Source organism: Plecotus auritus (genome assembly GCF_963455305.1).
Source record: "Plecotus auritus genome assembly, chromosome: 3".
Classification (NCBI taxonomy): Eukaryota; Metazoa; Chordata; class Mammalia; order Chiroptera; family Vespertilionidae; genus Plecotus; species Plecotus auritus.
The window spans coordinates 2,472,567-2,488,721 of NC_137772.1; the positions used below are offsets into that span (position 1 = coordinate 2,472,567).

General features: G+C 66.3%; 1 protein-coding gene across 5 annotated transcripts; it reads right to left on the minus strand.

The window, feature by feature from the left end:
* Positions 1-1,034: 1,034 nt before the first annotated feature.
* On the minus strand, positions 1,035-15,847 carry CLN8 (CLN8 transmembrane ER and ERGIC protein). 5 transcript variants are annotated; one of them, XR_013960207.1, is made up of 4 exons: positions 15,709-15,847; positions 4,747-5,408; positions 2,201-2,588; positions 1,035-1,971 (listed from the first exon to the last, which is right to left on the minus strand). XR_013960207.1 is itself a non-coding variant. In XM_080661838.1 (3 exons), the coding sequence occupies exons 2-3, from the start codon at positions 5,287-5,289 to the stop codon at positions 2,259-2,261; spliced, it is 873 nt and encodes a 290-aa protein (XP_080517964.1). In that variant the 5' UTR covers positions 5,290-5,408; positions 15,709-15,847; the 3' UTR covers positions 1,035-2,258. The 5 variants fall into 5 exon arrangements, 3 of the variants coding, with proteins under 3 accessions (XP_080517964.1, XP_080517965.1, XP_080517966.1); XR_013960208.1 differs by having other exon boundaries at positions 15,692-15,827; XM_080661838.1 differs by having other exon boundaries at positions 1,035-2,588.
* Between the last annotated feature and the right edge of the window lie 308 nt (positions 15,848-16,155).

Consider the following 16,155-nt stretch of genomic DNA (forward strand, 5'->3'; position numbering starts at 1 on the left):
GCCCGACCCAGTGGGAGCCAGGAGCTTGGACCCAGGGAGCAGGACTGGGGGTTGGGGACCCGCCCCCCTTCGGTCAGGAGAAGGGCAGGCTCCCCAATGCCCCACCCACAGGGCCCTTCCATTGGAGCCAGCCCCCCCACCTGCCCACCTGCGGCTGAGCCTGCTCTTCCCTCTGCCCCAGGTGAGGCCTGACCCCGCTGCCCAGCCCGAACCCTGCTAGCGTCTGTCCCCCCACGTTCATACCTTGACTCCTAACCCAAGGGGAGGGGCCGGCCTCACGTCCTGTGAGCAGCCCGGCCTTGCTGCTGAAGCAGTGGGGTGGGGGGAGCGGCCTTGCTGCTGAAGCAGTGGGGTGGGGGAGGGGCTCATGTGCACGCGGGAGCATCTCTGACCCCACAACTGTCCTGGCAGGAGGCTGCAGCTGACCCGGCCGCGTGACGGGCGGGGAGGGGTCGGGCCTCCGGTGCACCCCTCGAATGAGAGGAACAGGAACGCTCTCAGAACCCGCGGCACGAAGGGGACACGGCCCGATCCCCGATCCTCAGGAGACCCGGCGCTTCTGGTCTTTAGCGGACCCTCCCGTGCAGCCTCTGCTCTCCCCACGGACGGGTCACACAAGCAGTGTCCGCGGGCGGGCGCCAGGGGGATGGCGGGGTGCCTCCACCCCAGCTCTGCCCAGCTGCGGCTCCAGACGTCACCGGGGCGTGCAGACCTCAGCCAGGTGGGAGGAGGGGCCGGAGGAGGGGCCGGATAGCGGGGGTGCCACCTGGGAGCCTGCAAGTCCTGGCAACACAGACCAGGAGGGAGGGGGTCCTCACGACAGAGGTGGGGGCTGGACGGAGCACCGCGAGCGGAGGGCGCCCCCTCACCTGCTCCGGGCCCTGCCGTCCTGCGCCCCAGCACCCTCACTGGGACGGGGAGTCCTGGCGAAGGTCAGACAGACACGGAGCGTGAACACGACGGTCCCCATCACGTGTGTCTGACAGAACACGCAGGGCAAGGGCGGCGCTGACACAAGGACCCACACCCTCGGGCTCGGCAACATCAGCTGCTTTATTTCACTGTTAGACGTCTGGCTGCGGACCCTCTGCTTCCACAGAACGGGAGCGCAGGCCACGGCGCAGGGCATCCGTTAGTTGTGGGGCATGATTCGGGGGTACTGTTAGGATTTAACTCCCTTCTTAAGGGGCGATAAATAGGGGTGACATGATCAATAAAATCAGAGCGCCGTAATCAAACACTCCTCTGAGGGTCCCGCACGGAATGGCCCCGGTCCCACGTGATCTCACCGGCAAACGTGCTTCCATACAATCCCTCTGATGGAACCGCACACTCGTGACAAGAACAGATGCTGGGGCCTCTCTGGGTGAGACTGCGGGGCGGGGGTGCGGGTCCCCTGGCACGGCAGGGACCAGGACGTCCTGGGCTGGCCCCAGGCAGCTGGGAAGCAGGGGGAGCCGCAGGGCCTGGCAGCCCAGCGCCCCGGAGGCCGAGGCCGGTCTGCCCACAGCTCGCAGGGAGCCGTGAAATCCAGAGAAAACCACCAAGGAACCGGGGTCTCATTCGGGCACCTGCTGGCAACGTCTCTGAAATCTAGACAGTTCTGATTATTAAATACCCTCCTCATTTCGTCAACTGAGCGATTCCACGTGAACACATAATTCTGGTTTCCTGTAGCTTCCTTGATAAAAAATCTGCGAGACTCCTACACGTGCCGCTGCAGCGTGGCCCCTAGAGGGCACTGTTGCACCCGGCTGGACAGTCAGGGGAACTTGTAACAAGGCTTCTACCTCCCCGCCTTCCTCCCGAGGGAACAGGCAAGGCTGGAACAGAGCAGGTGCAGGCTGCGGAGACGCAGTGCGTGCATTTCCCGTGTGACTCAACTCGTCAGCCAGGCAGCCTCACAGACGGGGGCCGGGCTCGACCACAGCCACAGGTGAGCAGGAAGTGCCGTGGCTCCTGCCTTCCTGCCTGCGGAGACAGGCCCTGGGTTGTAGAAAACGCCAGTCTGTGCGGCCCAGCAGGGCGCGGGCACTCGAACCCAGCCCCGCCTCCCCGGAAGCTTCCACGACCAGCTCGCCCCCAGGCTGGGCTCTCAGGAAGGAACCAGGACAGACAACGGACAGGAGGCGGAGTTCTGCCCCTGAAGGCAGTCACTGGGAGGCGCGTGGTGGCGACCTGGGAATTAATACTAACGCACCACCAAGCGGTCTCTCAGAGCGGCGCTGGGGCGTCGGGGGGCAGGGGGCTCCCAGCGGCTACTGCCCCTTCTTCGGGGGCACCTGGCCGTTGGCCCTGGGCGGGGCGTGGCCACGGGGCCGCGGCTGGGGCGACGCGAAGTTCCAGTCCACGGGGCTGAGGAGCTGCTGGGTCTTCTTGTGGGTCCAGTAGGGGTTGAGCACCAGCGTCAGGAGGCTCATGCCCAGCAGGAAGAGCGCCAGGTGCGGCGGGTACAGGGTGTCCCGCAGGCCCTCCCAGTGCTGCGCGCACACCCACCACATGTGGTAGGTGAGCACCATGCGGCAGTGGAACATGTGGATCATCAGCCACTGGTTCGCCTTCCAGAGCAGGGAGTCGGCCCAGCCAGCCTGCGGGGACACAACAGCGGTCAGCATGGCCGTGCACGGACGCCAGTCCTGCCCGGGCCTCCTCCCACTCGGTGCTGGCGCAGCCCGCCCCCGTGCCCAGCCCGGAGTGACAGCAGCGCTGGCTGGGCCTGGACGGGCACCGGGCCTGCTGACCAGCCCTCCCCGGGGGACAGCCCAGGAGTCGCTCAGGGCAAGGCCAGTCCCTGGCCCACGGGCTTTTGTGTATTTTATCCCAGTGCCCGGGCCTCAGCCACAGTGACCCTGCCTGAGGTCATTCCAGTTCACATGACGCCTAGTTTCCGGGGCCGCAGCTAAAACCACAAGGCCAGCCTGCCCAGGGTCCCGTCTCATGCTGGTCTCAGCTAGGGTTTCAGGCCTCTGCCACCAGACTGTGGGCAACAGAAGCAGAAGTCAAAGGGGGGCTCTTGCCTCGTTGCTACGGAGAGAGCAAGATGGGTCCCCAGCAACTCTGCGGGAGCCCCCGGGGTACTCGGCCAGGGCTCCCCTTCTGGCACAGCTGCTCAGCCCGCCATGGTCTGCCCTGGAAGCGCGGCCCCTACGTGTGCACCAGTGTTCCCGGCAGCACCGAGGACGTGGGCTTCGCTAAGTCACACTCAGTGAACTGCCAAGAAGGGGCGTTCGAGACCTCCATCTACCTTCTGACAGAGGCTAGCTCTTGTACATAAAACAAAACACTCCCAATATGAAAGAGTACAGGCAGGGTGCGCGCGGCTGAGCCCTCACAGAGGAGACAGACAGCCGGAAAGGCGGCCTGAGCCGGCGGCAAACGTCTGTCGGCCATGGATCTGGTGAGAGCCATCTCCAGCGGATGTAAGAGCCATTCAGCTAACAGTCCAAAAGCAAGGAATCTGGTTAAAAAGCGGGCTCAGGGCAGAACAGTTTTTCACAGACCGACAGCGACAGCTCTCTGAGAGAGCGCTGATGCCGCTAGTTGTCAGGAAAGTCCGTCAGACCAGCGAGACGGACCTCCTGCCTGCCAGATGGCACCAGGGAGAGAGGACAGGCAGCGTTGTGGGGTGTGGGAATGAGCACCGTGCAGCCGCAGTGGGAAAGTGTGGGGTTTCATCTTCTAAAAGCAGAACTAGGATCCGACCCGGCGCCCCACCTGTGGTCTGCGGGGGACGCGGGCTCCGTGGCACCTGCTCAGGCCTCACCCGCCGCCGCCTGGGCTGCTCCGACACGTGTGCACTGGGAGGCGTGTGCACAGGGAGGCGTGTGCACAGGGAGGCGTGTGCACTGGGAGGCGTGTGCACAGGGAGGCGTGTGCACAGGGAGGCGTGTGCACTGGGAGGCGTGTGCACAGGGAGGCGTGTGCACAGGGAGGCGTGTGCACTGGGAGGCGTGTGCACAGGGAGGCTGTGCACTGGGAGGCGTGTGCACTGGGAGGCTGTGCACTGGGAGGCGTGTGCACAGGGAGGCGTGTGCACTGGGAAGCGTGTGCACTGGGAGGCGCGTGCACAGGGAGGCTGTGCACAGGGAGGCGTGTGCACTGGGAGGCGTGTGTACAGGGAGGCGTGTGCACTGGGAGGCGTGTGCACAGGGAGGCGGCACTCCCAGGCCCCACAGGTGAGACTGTCACATGACGATCAGCCCGTGTCTGTCACACAGCGTCGGACATCTCCGTGTCCACAGTGACCTGTGCACCCAGCAGGATGCAGTGAAACCCGCCCTGTACCACCTGAGGGTCCGACTCCCGCTCCAGGGCATGCACCTCAGTTGCAGGATCCCCGGCCTCATTTAAACCACTTCTTTAACATGAATAAAATTTGCCCTGGCCGGTGTGGCTCAGTGGACAGAACGTCGGCCTGCAGACTGAAAAGTCCCGGGTTCGATCCTGCTCAGGGCACAGGCCCAGGTTGCGGGCCCGATCCCCAGTAGGGGGCGTGCAGGAGGCAGCCGATCCATAATTCTCTCTCATTATTGATGTTTCTATCTTTCTCCCTTCCTCTCTGAAATCAACAAACATATTTTAAAAAATAAAATAATAAAATGAATAAAATTAAATCCAACCAAAAAGAGCCTGTTGCTGATGCCGTCTGCAGTCGCTCAGTCTGCTGACGACCCCACGGCCCCCGCGAGCCGGACACGGCGCTCAGCTTCCGGGGCGGAGCGGGACCTGCCCTGGACAGGCGCTCACCTTCAGCAGCATCCAGGACACGCAGGTGAAGGGCGTGCTGGCCTCCAGCAGCAGGGTGGCCATGGCCAGGTAGTGGCCGGCCTGCAGGTTCACCGCGAGCCCCAGGAAGCCCAGGAAGGCGAAGAGGTGGTGGAGCACCAGGAAGGGGTCGAAGGTGCGGAAGCGTGCGTTGGACAGGTGCAGGGCCGCGTTCTCAAAGAAGAAGAAGCCGGTGGCCGTGGCCACGTGGAACCAGGACCAGCTCTGCTGGGCGTGCACCTTGTCGGCCGTCAGCACCGGGTCCACCAGCAGCGTCCACAGCCCCGCGGCCGTGCTCTGCACGCCAAACACGGCCCGCGTGGCGGCCAGGTTCCAGAAGACCTTCTCCTTGGCCACCAGGGCGTGGTACGTGGCGTTCAGGGAGGATGACAGCTGGTGGCACACGACGAAGACGCCCAGGTAGAAGGCAAAGCCGGCGGCCACCAGCGTGGCACGGATCTGCCAGGAGGTGTAGTCCAGGTCGAAGATGCTGTCCGATGCGCCTTGGTCGCCCGCGAGACTCATTGTCCCGCGTCCTAGGTCACAGCGAGCCGCGGTCAGCACAGGGCTGTGGGGCCCCAGGCGGAGTCTTGTCCGAGACAAAGGGCCGCGGTCGCTGGGGTCCTCATGTGGCCGCCTTCAGCCTGAGGAAGGAAAGACAGCTGCCTTCACATCGCTGAACTGAAGCGGGGACACACGGCTGCAGCTCCACATTACCTCACTCACGCCTGTCTGAAGGTCCTGGCACAGCACGGAGACCTCACTGGTCACACATGAGAAAGGAAGTCACACGAAAGACGGGAGGCCCAGCGGGAACAGGAGGCACAACCGCTAACGGGCCGCCCAGCCCCTCCTCGGAGGTCATCCCAGGTCAGACCCCAGGTAGTTACACTGGACGCAGCCTTCGCCTCCAGACCCCGGACGAGGCCTCCGCAGGCGTTTGTCTGCGGGCCCACGTTCCCAGCACAGGCCGCGGACGGCAGCGCCGGCTGGCCTGGGGTCAGGCCCCAGTGGCCCGGGTCCTGGCGCCGCTGTCCGCAGTGGGCAGCTCTGCGGTGAGCACCACGGAGGCGCTGTGAGTCCAGGGACCGAGCCAGGTCTGGCGCACAGTAGGTGTTGGTGCCCCCGTGTCCCCATGGACGGAGGAGAAGCAGGCCCTCCTCCTAACCGGGAAACACCCCTAAACCAAGCACATCGAAGCGGCTTAACCGAGGGCCGCGGGGCGAGTTCACGGCACCGGCTCAGGACCCACTTCCTACTGCGGCCGCGGCCGTGTGCCGGTGGGGAATACTGTGCGCAGGTTTCCCTGGCACCAGGCTTCTCTCCCCACAACATAAACAGAAGTTCGCCCTGCATGGCCCCTGCGAGGCTGCTGCTCACACATCCGCTTCTCAGGCGACTTGGGTTTGACACTTAGAGATCCCGTGAGACGGGCTCCAAGATTTACTCCGATGCACCGAGGTCCCTGCCGCGCCTGAGGCCCCCTGACCTGTGTCACTATAGGTGAGTCCCCCCAGGACAGAAGGTCAGAGCCTGACCACGTGACCTCGAAGCCCCCAGGACCCCTGGCCTCCTGCACCTCCCCCGCTACTGCCCAGTGAACCTCTAGTTTCTGAAAACACGGGCTCTCCTGGCCCCCAGCCTGGACCTAGCGGGTCCCCACGCCGGGCTCGCCCTCAGGCCCAGCTCCCACCTCCCTTCCCCCAGGCCCTCCCAGGCCAGGGCTGCTTCGGGCAGGGAAGGGCGTTCCTACAAGCTCCCACTGGCCACCTTCCCCAGCGGAGGCTGCAACCCGCTCACGCTGCCCTGGTGCTGACCCCGCCGGCCAGCGCAGACGCCCCCGGGCTCGGCTGGAGGGCGGACAGGCTCCAGCTCTGCACGTGTCCCCGGCTATATACGCGGGACCGTCTGTGACACTGAAGGGGCCTGAAAATCCACCCGTTCCAGCCGCGCCTGCTCAGGGGGCCCGGCCTGCAGGACCCACCAGGAGGCAGGCGGTCCTGGCGAAGCTGGGGGGGGGGGGGGCGCCCACGCGGTGCAGAGCCTCGGAGGCCCCGGTCGCCCACACCCACGCCCACGCACGCAGGGCTGCGAGGAGGCCTGGCACCGCCCCGTGGGAGAGGGGGAGAGGCATCCGTGCACCGGGGCGAGAACTGCCTGAGCAGGGCGCTGAGCTGTTGGTGCGGGAATGTCCCGCCCAGGAAGCTGACTGTTCAGCTGAAACCACCACTGGATGACGCGGACGCGCTGGCTCGTGACGAAACCACTGGAACCCTCTCCAGCCTCCCAGCTCGTGAACTGGTGTGGCACCAGGGCCCAGGCACAGGGGGTCAGCCCTCCGGCTCCGTGTGCAGGGAGCGCGCCTGGCGGCCAGGAGACCCCGGGTCCGCGCACTCTGCGTGGGCGGCTCAGGGCTGCTTCCCAGGACGGGAGACGCGGCTGCCGCTGCCTACCGGGGTGCAGGCCTCGCACGAGCGACCATGTCTCGGAGGTGCGCGGCCTGGGACTCTGGAGTCCCTGTCCTAGACGCCACCGAGCGGGGGAAGCCGCGCAGGGAACATGCCAGGGAAACAGCTCAGAGGGAACACGGGCCCTCGGGCTGCCCGCTGCGGAGGAGGAGGGCACTGCTGGGAGGGGCGGCCCGCCTCGGGGATCCGGGCCCAGGACTCAGGACTCCAGCTCACGGAGGTGAAAAGAACAGGCAGGAACTCACTCAGCCCCGCAGTGACCATCCAGGCAGCGCAGGGCCGTGGACAGGCGCGGAGCCTGCGGATCCCCAGGAGCTGGCGGCCGCGCTGGGCATGCCGAGTGTGGCGCGAGAGGACTCGCTGGTGCGGGGATGTGGGCACAGCTTTAAGTGTGTGTGTGTGGGGGGGGGGGGGGCGGGGGGCTCTGTCACCTCAGCAGAAGGTGTGGTGAGATCCTGGGAGGGCCCCGCGGGAGGGGGCGCGGTTCCAGACCGTATCCCCCAGCGGCGGTCCAGTGGACAGCACACAGGATTCGCCCTGTCCCTGTCCAAGCCCGAGGGGGCTTGACTTTGTCCTCTGAGTGAGAAGACGTGTTCATCCCTGATAGCGGGGCAGGGCCCTGTGCCACACTCTGCCCTCCTGCCCTCACCCTAAGTCACGGAAGCGTTAGGATGGGGTTTTCGGCGGCCACACCGGAGGGGAGGCCAAGAAGCAGTCTCTGTGGAGAGTGAGGGCAGTTGGGTAGAGTGGACACATGTCCGAGGACGTGACCTCTGTGTAATACAACGTGTTTAACGTAAAGAAAATTGTTCTGTACACAGACCAGGTCCAACTCCCGGTTAAGAGGCGGCAAGAGCACTCAGCTCTGGGCGTGGGCGTGGGCGAGGGGGTTTTCCCGCTTGTTCTGGCTGGAGAGATGCCCCCCCGCCCCCCAGCACAGCTGGGAGCACGCCTGGGCAGCCGGGGACCCCCACCAGCCATCCAGAGCCTGAGACCAGGGCCAGGTGCCAGGCAACCAGGGCCCACGCCGACAGCCCCAGGCCCCCACCTGTTCAATCCAGCCGCCCCCGTGTCCCCTGCCCCTCCCGGGGAAAGGCCAAAAGGGCCTGGCCTCGACCTTCCCCTCTCCTGCCCGCCCCTCCCCCACCCCCCGCGTCTCCCCACGTGGTGGTGGTCTGGGGGCCGCGTGTAATGACCGGCGTCTCCGTGGCTGCCCTGGCGGACCTCAGAGGAGCACAGAGGCTTGTGCAACACGCCTCCCCCCCCCCCCGCCCCCTGCCCACCCCGCAGGGCGAGCACCAGGTGTCCCCAGGGGGCCGGCCTGGGGGAAGGTGAGCGCGGCAGGGCTCTGAGTGCTGGGTGGGGAGGAGCCCCCTCCCAGAGGAGTCCTCGTGGCCCCAGGGGCTGCCCTGCCCACGCCCAGAGCTCAGCCCAGCGGCCTCAGCTTCTTCTCGGGCTTTCCCTGCCGGTCAGGAGCGGGGCTGCCGGTCAGGAGAGGGGCTGCCGGTCAGGAGAGGGGCTGGTGGTCAGGAGAGGGGCTGCCGGTCAGGAGAGGGGCTGCCGGTCAGGAGAGGGGCTGCCGGTCAGGAGAGGGGCTGGTGGTCAGGAGAGGGGCTGCCGGTCAGGAGAGGGGCTGGTGGTCAGGAGAGGGGCTGGTGGTCAGGAGAGGGGCTGGTGGTCAGGAGAGGGGCTGCCGGTCAGGAGAGGGGCTGCCGGTCAGGAGAGGGGCTGGTGGTCAGGAGAGGGGCTGCCGGTCAGGAGAGGGGCTGGTGGTCAGGAGAGGGGCTGCCGGTCAGGAGAGGGGCTGCCGGTCAGGAGAGGGGCTGGTGGTCAGGAGAGGGGCTGCCGGTCAGGAGAGGGGCTGGTGGTCAGGAGAGGGGCTGGTGGTCAGGAGAGGGGCTGGTGGTCAGGAGAGGGGCTGGTGGTCAGGAGAGGGGCTGGTGGTCAGGAGAGGGGCTGGTGGTCAGGAGAGGGGCTGCCGGTCAGGAGAGGGGCTGGTGGTCAGGAGAGGGGCTGCCGGTCAGGAGAGGGGCTGGTGGTCAGGAGAGGGGCTGCCGGTCAGGAGAGGGGCTGCCGGTCAGGAGAGGGGCTGGTGGTCAGGAGAGGGGCTGCCGGTCAGGAGAGGGGCTGGTGGTCAGGAGAGGGGCTGCCGGTCAGGAGAGGGGCTGCCGGTCAGGAGAGGGGCTGGTGGTCAGGAGAGGGGCTGCCGGTCAGGAGAGGGGCTGGTGGTCAGGAGAGGGGCTGGTGGTCAGGAGAGGGGCTGGTGGTCAGGAGCGGGGCTGGTGGTCAGGAGCGGGGCTGGTGGTCAGGAGCAGGGCTGGTGGTCAGGAGCGGGGCTGGTGGTCAGGAGCGGGGCTGGTGGTCAGGAGAGGGGCTGGTGGTCAGGAGAGGGGCTGGTGGTCAGGAGCGGGGCTGGTGGTCAGGAGAGGGGCTGGTGGTCAGGAGAGGGGCTGGTGGTCAGGAGAGGGGCTGGTGGTCAGGAGAGGGGCTGGTGGTCAGGAGCGGGGCTGGTGGTCAGGAGAGGGGCTGGTGGTCAGGAGCGGGGCTGGTGGTCAGGAGCGGGGCTGGTGGTCAGGAGCGGGGCTGGTGGTCAGGAGAGGGGCTGGTGGTCAGGAGAGGGGCTGGTGGTCAGGAGCGGGGCTGGTGGTCAGGAGAGGGGCTGGTGGTCAGGAGAGGGGCTGGTGGTCAGGAGCGGGGCTGGTGGTCAGGAGAGGGGCTGGTGGTCAGGAGAGGGGCTGGTGGTCAGGAGAGGGGCTGGTGGTCAGGAGAGGGGCTGGTTCCCGTTTTGCACGACTGCGTGAATGTGTCCTTGGCCGAGCCCTGGCTCCCCCAGAGCCTCTGCCTCTGCGTTCTGCAGGGAGAGGCCGGCCCGGAGGCTGACCGGGACCCGGTCCCCCTCGGAAGTGCCCAGTGCAGGGCTGTTGGCGGGGGGGGGGGGGGGGGAGACTAGGACTAAGGAACCAAGAGCAGTCGGCTCGGCGGGTTCGGATCTTGGTTCTGCTATTCGGGAGCTAAGAAACAATTTCCTCCCGCACTGGACCCCAGGGCCTGCCCACGGAAATGAGAAATACGGATAAGCGCAGGCTGGCCGATGTCCATTACTAATACGCAGCACCTGCTGTGCGCCAGGCGTGTTCAACTAGGCCCGTGGTCGGCAAACTCATGAGTCCACAGAGCCAAATAGCAACAGTACGGCTGAGATTTCTTTGGAGAGCCACATTTTTTAAACTTAAACTATATAGGTAGGTACATTGGCACTCCTTAATTAGGGCACTCCTAAGCTGGCCTTTGCTAAAAAACGTCCTCAATCTGACTGAGGTACACTCAAGGGGCCAAAGAGCCGCATGTGGCTCGCGAGCCGCGGTTTGCCGACCACTGAACTAGGCCACCTTCTCAACACGGAGCACTAGGTTCCCACACACAGACGCTCGGGCTAGTTACTGGCCCCGAGTCCCAAGCGCCGCAGTGGGGACGGGGCGGGGATGAGGCTGAGGCCGCGGGCTTTCTGGTGGGCCACCGCCCCAGGTTCGGCCCTCATTCCTGCAGCGCCCGCCGGGCGTGGGCATTTCTGGGTGGCCGGGTGCCCAAAGGCAGGTGTAGAACCACGAAGCTGGCATGATCGACCCGTTAAACCCCACGACTCCGAGGGGGACAGTTCAGTCTCTCCCTTCCTCCGGGCGAGATAACCGAACAATGGCGTACGGTCTCCTCCTGCTGTGGCTGCTCTCCTGTGAGCTAGGCACCAAGCACACCAAGCCTGGCCGTCCTGGAGCGCTGAACAGATCTGCCTCTCCTGCCCCCTCCTCCCTCCCTCCTGCCCCTCCTGCCTCCCTCCTGCCCCTCCTCCCTCCCTCCTGCCCCCTCCTCCCTCCCTCCTGCCCCTCCTCCCTCCCTCCTGCCCCTCCTCCCTCCCTCCTGCCCCTCCTGCCTCTCTCCTGCCCCCTCCTCCCTCCCTCCTGCCCCTCCTGCCTCTCTCCTGCCCCCTCCTCCCTCCCTCCTGCCCCCTCCTCCGACCCCCTGGCCCCCATCCACAGCACAGGGCAGTGGGGCCCTGAGACGAGAGCAGAGGGTCAGGGAAGGTGGCCAAGTGGACGGCCGGTGAGGGAAACAAGAGCAGAGGCTGCACGACAAGGGACCACTGACCAACTGCCCCGACTCCCCAGCACAGGGACCCCGCACTGGGCCCTCGAGTTCCGAACCACAAGCTCAACTGCCTGATGGTGCGATGCCTGCGACAGGGTGGGAGGGCCGGGTGCAGTGAGAGAACCATACCCAGGGCAGGGAGGGCAGGGAGGGCAGGCAGTGGTGCCAGCACTCCAGGGGGGGAACAGATCTGGGTCCAAGGACTGGGAAATCCAGGAAAACACGGTCCTTCCAGGTTACACCCTGAGAAACCCCAGCCTGTAGGTGCCCTTTTGAAGACGGTGCTCACTACCTACACACAGCTCCCCCACACACACAGCTCCCCCACACACACAGCTCCCCCCCACAGCTCCCCCCCACACTCAGCTCCCCCCCACACTCAGCTCCCCCCCACACACAGCTCCCCCCACACACAGCTCCCCCCACACACAGCTCCCCCCACACACAGCTCATTACCTACACACAGCTCCCCACACAGCTCACCCCCACACACAGCTTCCCACACACACAGCTCCCCACACACTCAGCTCCCCCCCCCACACAGCTTCCCACACACAGCTCCCCACACACAGCTCCCCACACACTCAGCTCCCCCCACACACAGCTCCCCCCACACACAGCTCCCCCCACACACAGCTCCCCCCACACACAGCTCCCCCCACACACAGCTCATTACCTACACACAGCTCCCCACACAGCTCACCCCCACACACAGCTTCCCACACACACAGCTCCCCACACACTCAGCTCCCCCCCCCACACAGCTTCCCACACACACAGCTCCCCACACACTCAGCTCCCCCCCCACACAGCTTCCCACACACACAGCTCCCCACACACTCAGCTCCCCCCCACACAGCTCCCCCCCCACAGCTTCCCACACACTCAGCTCCCCCCCACACTCAGCTCCCCACACACACAGCTCCCCCCCACACACAGCTCCCACACACACAGCTCCCCACACACACAGCTCCCCCCCACAGCTTCCCACACACACAGCTCCCCACACACTCAGCTCCCCACACACACAGCTCCCCCCCACAGCTCCCCACACACACAGCTCCCCACACACACAGCTCCCCACACACTCAGCTCCCCACACACACAGCTCCCCCCCACAGCTCCCCACACACACAGCTCCCCACACACACAGCTCCCCCCCCACAGCTCCCCACACACACAGCTCCCCCCCACAGCTCCCCACACACACAGCTCCCCACACACTCAGCTCCCCACACACACAGCTCCCCCCCCACAGCTTCCCACACACTCAGCTCCCCCCCACACTCAGCTCCCCACACACACAGCTCCCCCCCACACACAGCTCCCACACACACACACAGCTCCCCCCACACACAGCTCCCACACACACAGCTCCCCACACACACAGCTCCCCCCCCACAGCTTCCCACACACTCAGCTCCCCCCCACACTCAGCTCCCCACACACACAGCTCCCCCCCACAGCTTCCCACACACTCAGCTCCCCACACACACAGCTCCCCCCCACACACAGCTCCCACACACACACACAGCTCCCCCCCACACACAGCTCCCACACACACAGCTCCCCACACACACAGCTCCCCCCCACAGCTTCCCACACACACAGCTCCCCACACACTCAGCTCCCCACACACACAGCTCCCCCCCACAGCTCCCCACACACACAGCTCCCCACACACACAGCTCCCCACACACTCAGCTCCCCACACACACAGCTCCCCCCCACAGCTCCCCACACACACAGCTCCCCACACACACAGCTCCCCACACACTCAGCTCCCCACACACTCAGCTCCCCACACACACACACAGCTCCCCACACACACACACAGCTCCCCACACACACACACAGCTCCCCACACACTCAGCTCCCCACACACACAGCTCCCCCCCACAGCTCCCCACACACACAGCTCCCCACACACACAGCTCCCCACACACTCAGCTCCCCACACACACAGCTCCCCACACACTCAGCTCCCCACACACACAGCTCCCCCCCACACACAGCTCCCCACACACACAGCTCCCCCCCACAGCTTCCCACACACTCAGCTCCCCCCCACACACAGCTCCCCCCCCCACAGCTTCCCACACACTCAGCTCCCCCCCACACACAGCTCCCCCCCCCACACAGCTTCCCACACACACAGCTCCCCCCACACAGCTCCCCCCCCACACAGCTCCCCATACACACAGCTCCCCCCCACACACAGCTCCCCACACACTCAGCTCCCCACACACTCAGCTCCCCTCTTACACACAGCTCCCCCCCACACAGCTCCCCCCCCACAAACACAGCTCCCCCCCAACACACAGCTCCCCCCACACACACAGCTCCCCACACACACAGCTCCCCCACACTTAGCTCCCCACACACACAGCTCCCCCCCCCACACACACAGCTCCCCCCCATACACAACTCCCCCCCCCACTCAGCTCCCCACACACTCAGCTTCCCACACACACAGCTCCCCACACACACAGCTCCCCCCCCACACAGCTCATTAGACACACTGGCTACAAACCCTGTTGCCCTCCCAGTCCCTAACCACTCCCTCGCTAACCCTGCTCAGGACCTCCCGTGTCTGCACAGCTGCGCGCACTGGTTTCTGGGCAGTGGGTGCTGTGCTGTGTCTCGGGGCCCTGAGCACCCGCAGGGATGCCCAGGCCAGGGAAGCACCTGAGCCACGGGACGAGGCCAGGCTGTGGGGATCTGCAGGGACCCAGCCCCCAGCGGAGACCCCGCTGCCCCCGCTGGACCCCGCCCGGGCCCGCCGGCCATCCTGGAGCCACAGAGCTCCCAGCGGCTCACCCTGACCCCATCCCTCTCACCTCAGGTGGCGCAGGGACAGGGCCGCCGCATGCCCACCTCACCCCAGGACCCAGATGTAGGGCTTCTTTCTCCAAGTCGCCCGAACCTAACGGGTAACGTGCAGCTGGGAGTCACTATTCCCCTCCCAGGGGACACTGGGAACCCCCATAGCAGGACTCACCCCGCTCTTTGGATCCTAGGACTTCAAAGCCCAGCCCCTCAATAGAAGCAGCTCTGGGACTGACCGGCCGCAGAGGAACCGCAGCCCAGAGGGAAGTCTGTCCAACCATCGCGCCTTCTTTCTGCTGCAGGGCCTGGTGGCCGAGCTGCTTGCTGCACTGGCCGGGCGTTTTTAATAAATAAAATGGGACAGGCCCCATGGGTCCAGGACAGGACGTGCCAGGGGACCCTTCAGCTCTGACACACCTGTGGGTGCACAGGGCGCCCAATCGCTACGGAGACCGACCGGCACGTGTGTATGGTGAGCACAACGGACCCCAAACTTGGAAACGAAGCCAAAAACAGGGCAGAAAGGTCCGAATTATGTCCTGCTGGACTATTGAGTAACAAGCCCCGAGGGTCACTGGACTTGCCAGGGGCAAGCGCTGGCACTGCTTCCAGGGCCCGCCAGACCTCAGCCTGCGAATCAGAGGTTGACCTGCAGGACACCACCAGGGGCGAGGCGTTCCTGCCCCAGAGACAAGCCCGGCGGCTCCCAGCGAGGCTGCTCCCCCCCCACTGCCCTCACCCAGCATCTCACTGCCCAGCCTCGCAGCGCCTCGCCTCGTGGAAGGAGGGCTCCGTCCGTCCTCCTCCCGCCAGGACCTCAGCTAACCCTGCAGGAGCTCCCTGTGGCCACAGAATTGTTTGCAACATCCCGACACTTAAACGTTAACAGACTGCAACAGTATTTCTTCCCAGATCAAGAGATCCTTGCTCCATGAACGAAACTCAGACCACCAAACCAGGCGTGACCCCGGTGACCTCCCACCAGCTCTAAGCGGCCACTGGGCTGGGGTGCCTGCCGGGCCCACTGTGGACTAAACGTCAGCTTTAACTAGTTTCGTGAAAGGGCCCCGGGGAGGGGAGGCTGCCTTGATCCCGGGGGCCAGCTCCCCGGGAGCCAGGAGCCTCCTGGGAAGTGACTCTCAGGGCAGCGCCCCCTCGCGGGCCCGCGGCGCTCCTGGCCCGGCCGGACCCCGCGCCGCCGCCAACCCCGGCCCCAGGCCCGCTCTCCGCGTTTTAGCCCCAACTGACCGGACGCGAAGCTCAGCGAGGACCCCCGCCAGCACCGCGGGCCTTTCCGGGCCGCCGCCCCCGGTCCCGGACCCCCACCCCCGGCACCCCCTGCCCCGGAACCACGGGACTCGCTGCCCGAGATCCCTCGGCCCGGACCCCAGCAGAACCCGGTCCCAGACCCCGTACCACTGGACCTCCCCGCCCACGGCCCTGATACCCCCGGCCCGGACCCCGCGCGCCAACCCCGCCGGCCTCACCTGTCCCGCGCCCTCACCTGCGCGCGCCTCCCCGGGCGGACCCGGTGCGCACAGCTGCGCTCCCGGCGCCTGTCACCCGCGCTCGCCGCCGCCCCGCCCTCACCGACGACCGCCATCGCGACCCCGCGGCCGACGCGGACGCGCATGCGCACGGCCGGTAGGCGGGGCCTGCGCAGTGGCCGGGAGGAACCACAGACCGGGGCGAGGGGGGGCGGGCGAAACCACAGACCGGGGCAGCGGGGGGGGCGGCCCTGAGCGGGCGCGGGGCAGCGGAGCGGGGCGGCTCGCTGCGGTCCCGGCCTGTAATGTGCGCTGACCCGGGACGCACAGCCACGCCGCGGGCTGACCAGCGAGAACACCGGGCTCTGCGTGGAGGGCTCCTCCGGGCGGACCCCACAGTCGCGGGGATCCCAGAGCCAACCCCGCTAACACCCCAGGCACACCCCACAGAGCCCCCCTGAGCT